Raw genomic sequence first — 13,068 nt, forward strand, 5'->3', positions numbered from 1 at the left:
ATTTTCTATACTTTTCCCTTTTCATTCCCACAAGAAAAATAATGAAATATTTATTAAATTTTATGGTCCATTTATAATAATTTAAAACTTTTAAGGGTAATTCAATATATAAGGGTTTAAAAAATATATAAAGGAGAGGAAAAACCATGAGAGGATGAGTGAAAGATATATTTATCTTATTTTCTGTCTTTATTAGAAAATCCCCTTCTCTGATAGAGAAGGACAAACCGAATACCTGGTTTTACAGAGCAAGCTGTCTTCTTTATTTGTGGCCTCGATATAAACACCCTAACAAGGAATATTTCCCAAATTGGGAAAAATGGGCATTTAACAAAAACATAATGGATGCTTAAATGGGTAAAAAAAAAATTTTTAAAAAATTGAATCATTTGAAGAAGAGAATAAATAAATAAGCAAATGGGTGAACTGTGCATGCCCACAAATCACACGGTAAAACCAATAAATGAGTTTGTCGGCTCACTTTTTAGGGCTGAGATTGGAAGAGTAAGGGATATGTTATACTTTTGTGTGTTGAGGCAGAAACATTTTGATTATGCTCTACCATGTAGGAGAGGATAAACATTAGTATTTCTAAGGTTAAAAAATAAAAGAATTAATTAATTTAATGTATTAAAAGATAATGAGTAGTGTTTTATGATTCTAAAGCAATGATTCTCCATTGTTTAAGCATTGGTTAAGATTCCTCTTTTTGACTGATTGTTGGTTTATGGTTTGCTAATCACAAAAGCAAATTGTGATTAAGACTCTCTTGAGTTTTTGTCCAATCCAAGTGCTCAATTTGCTTCGCGAAAACCTTTCAGCCTATCTTTTCATGTCCCTAGTTTGCCTACCCAGTGGGTCCTAAATGGTGCCTTCATACACTCTCTTCACCACAAGCACCCAAGATTTAAGATTTAAAAAGAGAAAGAAATAAAAAAGTTAATCTCTCTTTTGGATTATCTTTGCACTCATTTATTGTTTGTAATAGTAGCTAGCTATGTCTTTTAGTTGTAGCGGCACATTTATTTTTCACACTAACACTTTTCTGCATGACATTTCAGAAATAATTTGAATAGTAAAAAAGAAATTTCAAATATAAAAATAAAAATTCAAATCTCGTTACTATTATTTAAGATCAAATTTGATTTATCTGATATCCTAATTATTGGATCCCCTATTAGTCTAAGAGTTACCTATTTTGTATAATCAGTTCAACTTTGAAATGATAGTCAAACCCAAATAAAATTTTTCATTACCATGTTCTTTTTTTGAATTAAATGGGATGAGAATTCAAACAACATGGATTTTAGACTTTAGGGTGAGATTGAGTTGAGACCAAGTAAGGTGGGGGACATATTCATATGGAAGTTGAAAGGAAATTTTAATGTGAATAAATTGCAGATAGATTACATAAATATGTTCCTCATTTTAATATCCAATATAAACAGTTTTCAATTAGGGTTTGTGGACCCTTCATCTTTTCAACATTTGCTGGTTTTTCTAGATAGTGCCATGGAAAATTGAGATGTAAGCAGGTTGCTTTCTTTTATTTTTATTTTATTTTGCGGGTATTTTATTTTTTTTTTTGCTTATAAGGTTTGTGTTAAAATAAGTGAATTAGGGGAGAAGTGTTGGCCCTGCTTGCAAATGCACTTGTTTGTTTTTGTTGTATGATGGTAGGTGTGGATTGGAGGTACCTAGACAAGAACATTTCATATCTTCAACCCCATCATCTATGCATTTTCCTTCAATATATTTGAAAATATTTGAAGTCAAGAACCTTGAATCAAAACGTCCAAAAATTGCGGAACAATGATTGTAAGATCCATCATTAGATTCAGAGTTTTACCTGTTTGATATAATCGATTCAATCCTAGAGGAACAATTCGACTCAACTAAAGTTTTCTTGTTACTAAAAATAAAAGCTTCCAAGTTTACAGTTTCACATAAAAGAGAAGCTTAAAATGCGGCTACATTGAAATATGGTAGTTCATGTTTCAACAAAAGAAGGAAAAAATAGAGCTTAGTTTCATTTGCATTTGAGAAGGAAAAATAATGTTGCAGATGAGCATGTTTACATTACAAACACTGAAGGATAGAAGCATTACAGAGCTTCAAATGTATTACAGTGAAGTTGCAAGTGTTACATTCACATAGTTGCCAAAGGAAGTTACCAGGTGGTCCAAGAACAAAATTTGTTGCAATAAAAGTTGGTTAAGCTGTCTCATTCAAACACTGGAAATATCTCCATGCCAACTGCACGACACGATTATGTAAGGCAACACGGGATGGAAAGCATTGCCTAAACAAGCCTGCTCATATGCCTTGATTTTTCTATCAAGCTTTGTCGAACTACCATTGTATATGTAAAAATAGAACCATCTGAGAAGCCTGACACAAGCTTCTCCCCAGCCAAGTTGAAATTGCACTTGATTGGGAACCCAGATTCCCCGTGGACCTGAAAGGACTTGAGAAAAAATTGCTATATAGTTTTCGTTTGACAGTGCGATGAAATATGGATCAAACAGGTGGCACCTAATACAGGGACATGAATGGGCTTTCACATAAACCTGATACAAAAAGAAGAAAACATTACTGACAGAAAAGGAATTAAACCAAAACAACTGTTCCTTGTCGGTCTCGTTCATAATTGGTCTAAAATGGTAATTCACATTTGATATAACATCACCCCACCAGAATGCATATTTAGTCAGCAATATGGAAAGCTAAATACATAATGGCTAGTATCTATTAATCCAAAACCACATTTTAAAAGTAGACAGCTTTAAGACAAGACATGGTAGCACTAACAAACAATTGATTCTTGCACAAGGGGATATAAATTTTGATTTGATGGAATAATAGTCATTCAGTCTTCTGTTTTCCACACCATACATGAAAAAGCCAAAAGTTAAGCAAATCTACATAAGTATAATGCCAAATACAAAGGCTTTCTTAAAGGAGGAATCAGAACATTTTTCTGAGTCATGTAATCAATAAAATTAAGGTTTAGTGGACAGAGACTTTAGGAAAAGATGAACATGTCATGAGGTGATGCTATACAAATATTCCATTATTGGATTGCCAAGTAGGAAAGTCAAGTTATGGTACTTACCTACAGAACCGGTTGGTGCATGTATCAGGGTTCATAGAAGCAATGATTTTGAGGTCGTGACAAGGTGCTTCCCAGCAGTGACTTTACTGTCTAGGAATAGATTAACCGTACATATAAGAATAATATATCTAGCAAATTTGTTTGAATAAAAATTTCCTAATATCTCTTATAGCCAATTTGTAAGTATTGCAATAACATTTTAAACAATCACTATATTACTTCTTCTTTTGGCAGAAACACACACACACACACACACATAAAAAGCGTCTTAATGGGAAAATGTAGTTGGGGAAATCAGAAATCTTGCTGCAAGATCTAATCTTCATTCCTTAATAGTTTTACCAATTTCATTATTTCATTTTAACTCTGTCTACAGATATGTTGTTCCTTTATTTACTAACATATTCTCTATATGTAAAACAGAACTTTGATCGTAACAATTACAATAATGGATCATAATCAATCCATTAAAATGTAAGTATACCAATTAAAATCCAGTAGCGATTATTATATATTTGACTAGTTAAGAGGCCAGATCTTTACAAAGTGAGGTGATTCTTTGAGTTTGTATCCTTGACAAAAAGCAGAACATGATTTTCCAATTTACTATTTAATTTAATAAGCATTCAGATCTAAACTAATGCAAAAAACTGAGAAGAGTAAACATCACAATTCAAGAGTACAATGAATTTCTCAAAGAATCTTTAGTCTCAGAAAATAGCATCTGTGGAAGAGCAATCTCTCTTCAGATTGTAGGATAAATCCACTGGATACCTACCAATTAAATAAGTATTTAGTCCCTCCAATCTCTAACAGGCTACCGACATTCAAACATTAGTAAAGCCATGTGAAAAAGAAACTAATTGTGTGCTATAGAAATACTTTGTCTGTTTGTGTAGGGGAATGTGAAAGTAAGGTGAAATCAACATTGATAGCCAGATGTGAACAAAAGAGTCTTGCCACAGGCCAGACATACAAAGAAGACACCCTAGTGATTGCACGGGAAATCTAAATGACTCTGGAAGAGCTACCAAACATATTCTTTATCCCTATTTTTTGCTTCTGCTAACTGAATAGTGTATTGCTTGTCACACTTAATCAGAAGCATTATAAATGAGAAATAAATTTTGAATGCATAGAAGAATTCTTCAGCCAGACTAAGCAGGATGACCCCTAAATGAAGATAGTAAATCAAAAGACATAATTAACTTGGAATTGTAAATATATTTGAAATAGTCTATTACCTGATTAGACAATGGAACCTCTTGCGAGATATCCCAAACAATAACAGAATTCTCACTCATATTTACTCCTGATACATCAATGGAAGAGATAAATTACCTCCCATTGACTGTAAATTCAACATCAAGAATTGGACCCAGACCTAAAATGTATTCATGTACCACCTTGCCCCTCCTAATATCCCACAATCTGAGAAAGCCCCTCGATCCCCTAGAAGGAAAGAGGCTGGGGTTGTCAGGATGGAATTTTGTAACTGTAATAACTTGTTTCTTAAAGTTCTGTGTCTCTATTCCCTTTTCAACATCAATTAACCTCAATGAGCTATCAAAGCCACAAGAAAGCACACAAAGTCCCTGCAGAGACCACTTTACATCATCCACTGCTGCATTATTTAAGCTAAATGCATGTGCAAACTTTTGATGTAGGCTCCACACCTTTTTTCTTTTGGGGTAAGTTCTCCACACATTTCATATATGAATTGAGTGATCCATCCCAGCAGAAGCAAGAAGATGAACAATAAGGCCAGAAATATAATGAATAAGCATAATAATTTTGAATTAACACTTCACCTTAAATGATTAGAAAACATGGCCTTGAAACATTGAAATGAAAGGTCACTGAAAAAACATATTGGGACACATGGTTGCCTTGAGTTATGGAGTTACAAGCCAATCAAATGATATGAAATAATAATAATAATAATAATAATATAAACAAAATAAATAGATGAATGCAATAGGAGATGATATTAGTTGAACCATTTTTTCCAATAACAAGAACATACCATGAGTTGGTGACCATTGGATTGTATTCACAGCCTCTGTATGCCAACAAAGAGCTGCAAACAGCCTTCCAGATAATCTGCCTTGTTGTAAATGGCCCTTCAGTTGATGCCTCAATGATAATAAAATACAACATGGAATATCTGATTCTGAAACGCTTCCCAAGACTGTAAACAAGATGAAATGTAGAAGTGAATAAACACATTTCTACCAGGTGAATAAGAGTCAATCTAAACATAATTGAATATTGTCATAGTTAGGACAAGTGCTGCATAAGCAATTAGCCCATGCATATCCCAACAAATGAGGGACTTACAAGAGATAATCCAAACAGAGTCCTAACCACTAACCACTAAATCCACAGTTTGAATACGCATTTTTTATCATTTATGTGCATTGCAGTCTCAATTTTTTATCAGACCACCAACCACTAAATCCACAGTTCAAATACGCATTTAATTGCACCAAACATTGGATCTACTTCATATATGTATTTAATGTGAAAATATTAAAATATTTAATAATACTTTTTTTATATGAACCTAGCATTCTTCTAAATCAATATACATATCTATTTTGAGGCAACAATGCCAATTTGCTTCAAAGTTCGACTCTAACTCTATTTCCTTTACCTCTAATGCAGTTGAATAGATAATAGATCTACGACTTAATGTTTTGAACATCTCAAGCAATAATAGAGAAAGTAATCCAGTTCATGTTCATTACACCCACAGCAAACCACAAACTGCAGCAACTTTTTGATCATATTACTAACCTAGCAAACTATTGCATACAATTGTAACGGACATGCAGTTGACATAGGAATTATGACTCCCATATTTTTAAATAACCCTTACTGTCAAAACAAAGAAGTAGGTAACAAATAATTCATGACAGCGTAGAACATAGAACATTAACCCCTAACATACAATAATTTTTATGCACAGCCTTTAAAAGAATCCCTCTATTCCAGCTAAATATCTGATAATCTTCCTCCTCACCTTCTTTCATCCTACGATGAATTCGAATCACCAAAATTACATACATAGAGACATGAGATCATACATTCATCTATACATTTTATATTTCAAGTAAATACCAACATATAGTATAAAAAACGAATCCCAAGTAAAAAATGCTTTTAACTCTTCCAAATAGACAAATGTACTAAAAACCCTTTAAATAATTAAAATCCCTCGCTTTGAAAAGACAAATTATGGGCAAATCTATAAAAAGCAGTATTTGGTCCAAATTCAGGAAAAAAGTACTGTACTGTTTTTTCACACACTCCAAATCCTTGCATAAACAAATTCACATACATTGATGCAGCTCAAACGCATATGATTCCCACATCATTTATAATACTTAGTTTCGATTGGTATGAATTAAATTAGTTTTTCTTTCTTCTTGGGAAGTTTATACGGGTAGTAACCCTCAAAAAACTTAATAAATACTTCTCGAGAAACAGTTTATAATGTTTCTCTAAAAGCACTTTCACCCAACCAAAAAAAAAAAAAAAAACTTTCCACAGAAACCCTTCTAAACCCAATTGTAAAAACACGATTCCTCACAGAAATTGCATACATTCAATGTAAAGCTAATCTAATAATAAATTATTCATTAACCAACAACTAGAGAATAACAGTGACATAATAAAGTTAATACCTGGTCGTGTGGCTTGGGACTGTCGGGCGGGTTCACGAATTGCAGGGACAATCGAACCACAGCGCTCGGTCTGTCTTTGATACCTATCTGCCCGCAAGTAGCGTTGGCACGGGAAAGACACGGACAGGTGCTCCGTCCAGGGATACGAGTATTTGGGTCTGGTAAGGTTTCATATCATTTTGAATTCAAAAAAAAAAAAAAATTACATCCAACACATAAATCAAACTCCAAGCAAAATCATACCCAATTCTAGCCCATCTTCTATCCCGTGAACAAAATACAAAGATAAAAACATAGAGAACAAAATAACCCAGAGAAGCACTCGACTAATCATCAAGCAATTAAGAAAGTTATTGAACAAAATTTGGGTGAATATGAGTGGATTCAAACTGAGTCAAACTCAAACAAACGTCACCTAGTGTCCAGCTGACACAAGTTGACAATGAGTTAACGGAAGAATCGTGGTGGAACAGGTGTCCGTAAAAAAAAATTCACCAGGAAAAAACAAAAAATAAAAGAGAAAATGAATCGGTGGAGACAATTTTTTTCCGACAACTTCATTGAATCAAGTTGCTACAAATCAAAACCCTGGTTAAAGTTGGATTCATTTAATCTGAATATTAAGTTAACTAAGTTTAGGTTATGGTAATTAAATTATATATTAAAAATATAATTTTTTATATTTTATTTTGTATTATATTGTATGATATAATTTTAAAAAAAATAAAATATTAATAAAAATATAATTAATGTATCACTATTTTAAAAAAATAATAAATTCTCTTAAAATTTTAAAAAATTTTATATTCATCTTTGTTTAAACGTGTTAAAAGAGTAAAATTTACCTAAAACACGATCTAAATTCAATCATTTTAACTTAAGATGAGAAAATATAATATACTAATATAATAGGTTGTGTCAAACCACAAACTCACCGAGATGAGCCATGGGCCAACATGGCTTGACATAATATTGTGCTTTAAATTATTTTAAAATTTTGTTAAAAATAAATAAAATAATAATTAAAATATAAAAAATTATAAATTTGTATAAGAAATGAAAACTTTAGATTAAAAAAATGAATTGAGTTTTTTTGATCTATCTTGCGTATGTAAAATAACCAAAATTTAAGTTTAGTTAGAACATGATATTGAACATTTATTTCTAGTCAGTGAAAGAATTGAATGTTTGTATTCTTTTAAATATTTGACATTTTTACACTTTTCACTCTACACTCTTATGAGAGTGTTTCATATAAAAAAAATACAATCACTTATTATAAATAAACGCTAAGCAAAATGTAAAGTTTAATTAACCTCGAATTTTAAATTCCACATTGGTAAGATTGATTATGAAAATTCAAGTAACCCATTATAAATAAATTTGTCTTTTTTCTAACTAGTAAAAGCATGTGGGTCAACTCGTTAAAGCTCGGTATAGAATAATCCTATATATAAGGTGGTGTGGTGGGCTTAGTGATTTTTGTGGGCAAACTTAACCGATAATAGGTTTTGGGCATGACATGACACATTATCATCTCTATCTTTATTTTACCATTATTTTTATTAAATAAATATATTAATTTATATTAATAATATATATTATGTTAATTTAATTTAATATATTTTATAATACGTATCATTTTTTATTTATATTATAATATGTTTTATTTTACCCCGTTCAAAAAAGAAAATTACTTAGAACGTTATTTATAATTTTATTTTAAAATAATTAAACCGAAGCCCGGCCCAAAAACCCAAAGCAACGAAAACATCGGCTCCTTGATACATAAATCTCATCTTACTCTCTCATTATCCCCGTAGTGTCTCCCACTCTCTCTCGATAAACAATGGCGACTCTATACGCCCCATCTTTACTAACGCCAAAATCTCTCCTTTCACCTCGCCCTCAACTCACACTTAGCCTTCGACCTAACTCACCGAGTCTCAAACTCCCAACTCGGTTTCGCTCTGGCTCGATTCTGTCCGTCAAAGCTGGACCAAAAGACAGCGACTACTCCTCAAAGAGGAGCAGCAGCAATGAACCGAGGGAGACGATAATGTTACCTGGCTGTGATTACAACCACTGGCTCATTGTAATGGAGTTTCCCAAAGACCCAGCTCCCACTAGAGAGCAAATGATTGAGACTTATCTCAACACTCTTGCTACCGTTCTGGGCAGGTGATTGTTTGTTTTTTGATTGATAATGAAAATCCTTGAACGGGTTTTCCGTTTTATGTTAAAATGTTTCTGGGTTTTTCTTTCATTGTGTTTTCTGTGTAGTTGTATACTGTTGTGACTTTTATTTGTTTATATTGGATGAGAAAGTATTTGGTTGTTGAGGAAAGTTTTGGATTTTGTATTTATTGTTAAAAATTGAGTTTTGCAAACAGAAAATTTCAAACTTCGATGAAAGTTCTTATCTTTGTTTATTGTATGCGTTTGTGAGTGTGTTAATGGAGATGTTATTGAAATTGTATTCAACTCCCGGCATAGTTTGCAACTTTCAGTAAACCATACGATGAATGAACATACAATATAACTATATGTACACACTTTTGAGGACACAATTGAGTATACTGATTACGTGTTATTATATAATTGGGTAATTATGAATTAAAGATAAAGTAACATCTGATTATATAATGTTACATCATTCGTATATCCAACTGTGTACTGTAAAGTCTTACACATAGCATTGCTCCTGAACATATATGTATTGACTGCATATTGTTATTTGTGTGTAATAGTAAGTATACTTGGAGTAGTAAGCATTAGCAAGAGTCTCTTGTAAGTTATGAGGCTGTATTCTTGGTAATTTTCCGCGTAAGTTTTTAATAATGGAGAAATCTTAGGCTAGTTTTTTGTTGGCTACAGCATGGAGGAAGCAAAGAAAAATATGTATGCTTTCAGCACCACCACTTACACTGGATTCCAGTGCACTGTGTCTGAAGAAACATCTGAGAAATTCAAGGGTATGTAGATAACAAAGACAGTTGATTTCTTAAGCTATTTCACTTATTTATGACTCGAGAGTATCTCATAATTATTGTTCATTGTAGGACTGCCAGGAGTTCTCTGGGTGCTGCCCGACTCATACATAGATGTCAAAAATAAAGATTATGGAGGTTTGTTTTCTCTAAATTATTGTTCATATGAGTAAATAGTTTGTAGCTTCTTATAACCTAACCACTGCATTGCTGTAATGATCATATTATGTCCTTCCATGTTATCATGTCTATTTGTAGGTGATAAATATGTAAATGGGGAGATAATTCCATGCACATATCCTACTTATCAGCCAAAGCAACGAAAGGAATCAAAATATGTTAGCAAACGATATGAGAGACGACGAGATGGTCCTCCACCTGAACAAAGAAGACCAAGACAAGCAGCAGCTCAGTCAGACTCAACATCTGGATAAGGTACCTAAATTTCCCTTATAATTTGGTCGCTGAATTATTGTTATAGTTGTATGATATTTGTTATATCATTTTTTGACAGTTTGGAAGCAAAGGCCAATTGTACTATGCTGCCGTGGATATTGGTTGTATAATTAAGACCCCTGTTTTGTGAGTTATTCATCTGTTCATGATTTTTCTTTTTCTGGGTTAAAGTCTCTCTTTGCTAGAGTTTTGGAAACATTTGTGCTAATGGACTTTTTCAGATTCATTGTTACGTGAGTTAAATGTCTAGTAGTACTTTTGTATCAGATTTCCTCACCTAGTTATACTTTTGGAAACGTTTATCAAAAAATTTTCATTTTAATCTTCCTTTCTGGCAAGCTTCAATAAATACTAGGTACAGGAGTTATAGTTATACATCCTAGGGCTGGATTCAAGCTAAGTTGAGTTTGAGCTTACCCAAGCTAACAAAAAGATAACAATGTATGGGACAAAGAAAGTAAATTATCCAAAAAGTCAATGAGAAACATAACTGGCTCAGAAAAGTCTGCTTCTTTTATCTTGAGAACCACTCTGCAACTGCAACTCCCTGTAAAAATTACTGGACGCCATTATAATTCAGCAATTCAGCTCTTTTTCCTTCTTGGAGCTCTTCACTATTGATGCCCCTTAATGTTGATCATCTTCATACAAAAATTCATCCAATTCAAGAGTATACTTGCTAATGATTAAACAATAAAATAAATAAATCTGGGGTTGTTTCTTTTTTCTGTTTGCTGCAAATTCAGTTGAATTCAGACACCAAATTAAAGTAGAGATGCCAATGGGGTGAGTAGGGGTCAAATACCCTAATACCCAGCTTTGCCCCGTCCCTGATACAGTGCTAGGGAATCCCTTTCCCCCTCTAGCAAGAAAAATCTATTCTCTTCCTGTCCTTGTCCTTATAGGGAAATTTAACCATACTGTCATTTGTTCGTCTTTGTTAAAAAATAATAAAATATTTATTAAATATTAGAAAATATTTATAATAATTTAATATATAAGAGTTTAAAAAATATGTAAGAGAGAAAACAAACCAAAGAAATGATAGATTAGGGGTATGAATTCCTATCGTTATCTTATTCTCAACTATAGGGATTTTAGTCGTTTTTGTCTTCGTACATGTCTTTATTGGGAAATCTTCTTCCTGTTTGGATAAGGGCCAATCAAAAACCCGGTTTTGTAGGTTGGATTATAATCTCTAAGTTAGAGTCAACCTAAAATTTGAATCAATTTCAATATTATTCCACTTTGTTTATTTCTTGCACGGTATTGGGACCAAAAACTTAAAAACAAAAAAGAAGGTCAATATTCTTTCTTTTTCCTGAAAACCATTAAGCTACAAACATCAAGCTTTCTTTGGTCCCTTTCATTTTGCTGCAAGTTAAAGAATCCCTGCTTTGAAAAATTGCAATTTCTTCACCCTTGGAGAAGATATACCATTACCAGCAGCAAAGCAAACTTATTAGTAAAGTCTTTCAGCCTTAAAAGTCTGAGAAAACTTCTTTTTCTTTTTTTTTATTGGGAACTCTATCTGATTTCACCATATAAATAAATTTTAGATACAATAACTAAACTTATAATCACTGTATCAAGTAATTTAAGATTTTGCTTTACTGCAGCACCTCACTATTCAATCCCACGAGACAACTTTTTCTTTCTTAAAACACTTGAATCTTCTTCCAACTCTTTCTTTTCCACCGACTAAACCACCAGAAAAGCTCTGTTTTCATGTTCAACCATAATTTGACCACAGTTAATCATTTCTAATCCAAGCCAATCAGCCTAAACCAAACCCCATTTCCCACCAAAAGTAGTGCTAATAAGAAGAAGTTTCGTCAATTAAACAACAAATGTATATACAGCCGACAAATGAGAAAAAATGTTTTCTAGTTAATCTGATAAATTATAATTTTTTCCAAGTTTGCTGATATACTAGCAATGGTGTCACTATCTGTCCCTGGGAATTTAAGGGTTAAAGGGTTGGTCACTAAAGTAGTTATTAATATTCTATAATATAATAGAAGTGTAAAATAATATGTATTATACGATATATTAAGTTAATATGATATAATAGACATATTATACGATACGATATATATCTTATAATATGATACATATTATTAATATAGATCGATATATTTTTTTAAAAATATAATAATATAATAAAAGTGTATATGAGAAATTTTAAAATTTTAAGAGTGTTTGTGATATTTTTTGAAATGATGATATGATACTCAATACAAGATATAAAAAATTAAGTTTTCAATATATAATATGATATATAATTCGACTATTTTAAGGCCAATAAAAAAAAATTAAGCGGAAGGAAGAAATACAAGAATATAAGCTTCGTTCCATGTAACATAAAGATTATTAGTCCCCAATGGCAAATTTGAGTGAGAAATAGTGTAAAATCTTCAAGTGAGGGGGTTTCGGTTTGAGACTTATTGACTACATATCAAGATTAAATTTTGATTTATCTGTATAATAGTTATAAGACTAATCATTGAACTCAAAATTTTATTTGTTTGATGTGAAAGTGACTTGCTGGCTCTTTCTTGAGTCCTTGCAATATAATTGGATGGTTGTGCTCATAGCAAAAATCACACTAAGTAGGTGCATTATATTACATGAAGTAGGTCAAATCAATCAAGCTTGATAGTCAGTTATGCCAAGGTTAAGTGAATCATATTAAATTATAGTTCAATTATCGATTCGATTCAATCTTAATCCAAAGATTATATTGTCATCATGCTCACGTCAACATTACTTTTGCGAGCTAGTAAAACTCGAACCCAATTCCCGACCATCACATATG

The 13,068-nt window shown here is 32.2% G+C and overlaps 1 protein-coding gene and 1 long non-coding RNA gene across 5 annotated transcripts; one reads left to right on the forward strand and one right to left on the reverse strand.

Moving 5' to 3' along the window:
• Positions 1 to 2,006: 2,006 nt before the first annotated feature.
• Positions 2,007 to 7,358, reverse strand: LOC123201259. 3 transcript variants are annotated; one of them, XR_006498795.1, is made up of 5 exons: positions 6,805 to 7,358; positions 5,142 to 5,306; positions 4,360 to 4,710; positions 3,116 to 3,205; positions 2,007 to 2,570 (listed from the first exon to the last, which is right to left on the reverse strand). It is a non-coding gene; the product is annotated as an uncharacterized LOC123201259 (long non-coding RNA). The 3 variants fall into 3 exon arrangements; XR_006498794.1 differs by lacking the exon at positions 4,360 to 4,710 and having other exon boundaries at positions 6,805 to 6,962; positions 7,048 to 7,310; XR_006498793.1 differs by lacking the exon at positions 4,360 to 4,710 and having other exon boundaries at positions 6,805 to 7,301.
• Positions 7,359 to 8,591: 1,233 nt separating this feature from the next.
• LOC123201477 (multiple organellar RNA editing factor 9, chloroplastic-like) lies at positions 8,592 to 10,572 on the forward strand. 2 transcript variants are annotated; one of them, XM_044617000.1, is made up of 5 exons: positions 8,592 to 8,985; positions 9,682 to 9,779; positions 9,876 to 9,932; positions 10,053 to 10,229; positions 10,309 to 10,572. In XM_044617000.1, the coding sequence occupies exons 1-4, from the start codon at positions 8,654 to 8,656 to the stop codon at positions 10,226 to 10,228; spliced, it is 663 nt and encodes a 220-aa protein (XP_044472935.1). In that variant the 5' UTR covers positions 8,592 to 8,653; the 3' UTR covers position 10,229; positions 10,309 to 10,572. The 2 variants fall into 2 exon arrangements, with proteins under 2 accessions (XP_044472935.1, XP_044472934.1); XM_044616999.1 differs by having other exon boundaries at positions 8,594 to 8,985; positions 9,867 to 9,932.
• Positions 10,573 to 13,068: the final 2,496 nt, after the last annotated feature.

This window comes from Mangifera indica, chromosome 18, assembly GCF_011075055.1.
Source record: "Mangifera indica cultivar Alphonso chromosome 18, CATAS_Mindica_2.1, whole genome shotgun sequence".
Lineage (NCBI taxonomy): Eukaryota > Viridiplantae > Streptophyta > Magnoliopsida > Sapindales > Anacardiaceae > Mangifera > Mangifera indica.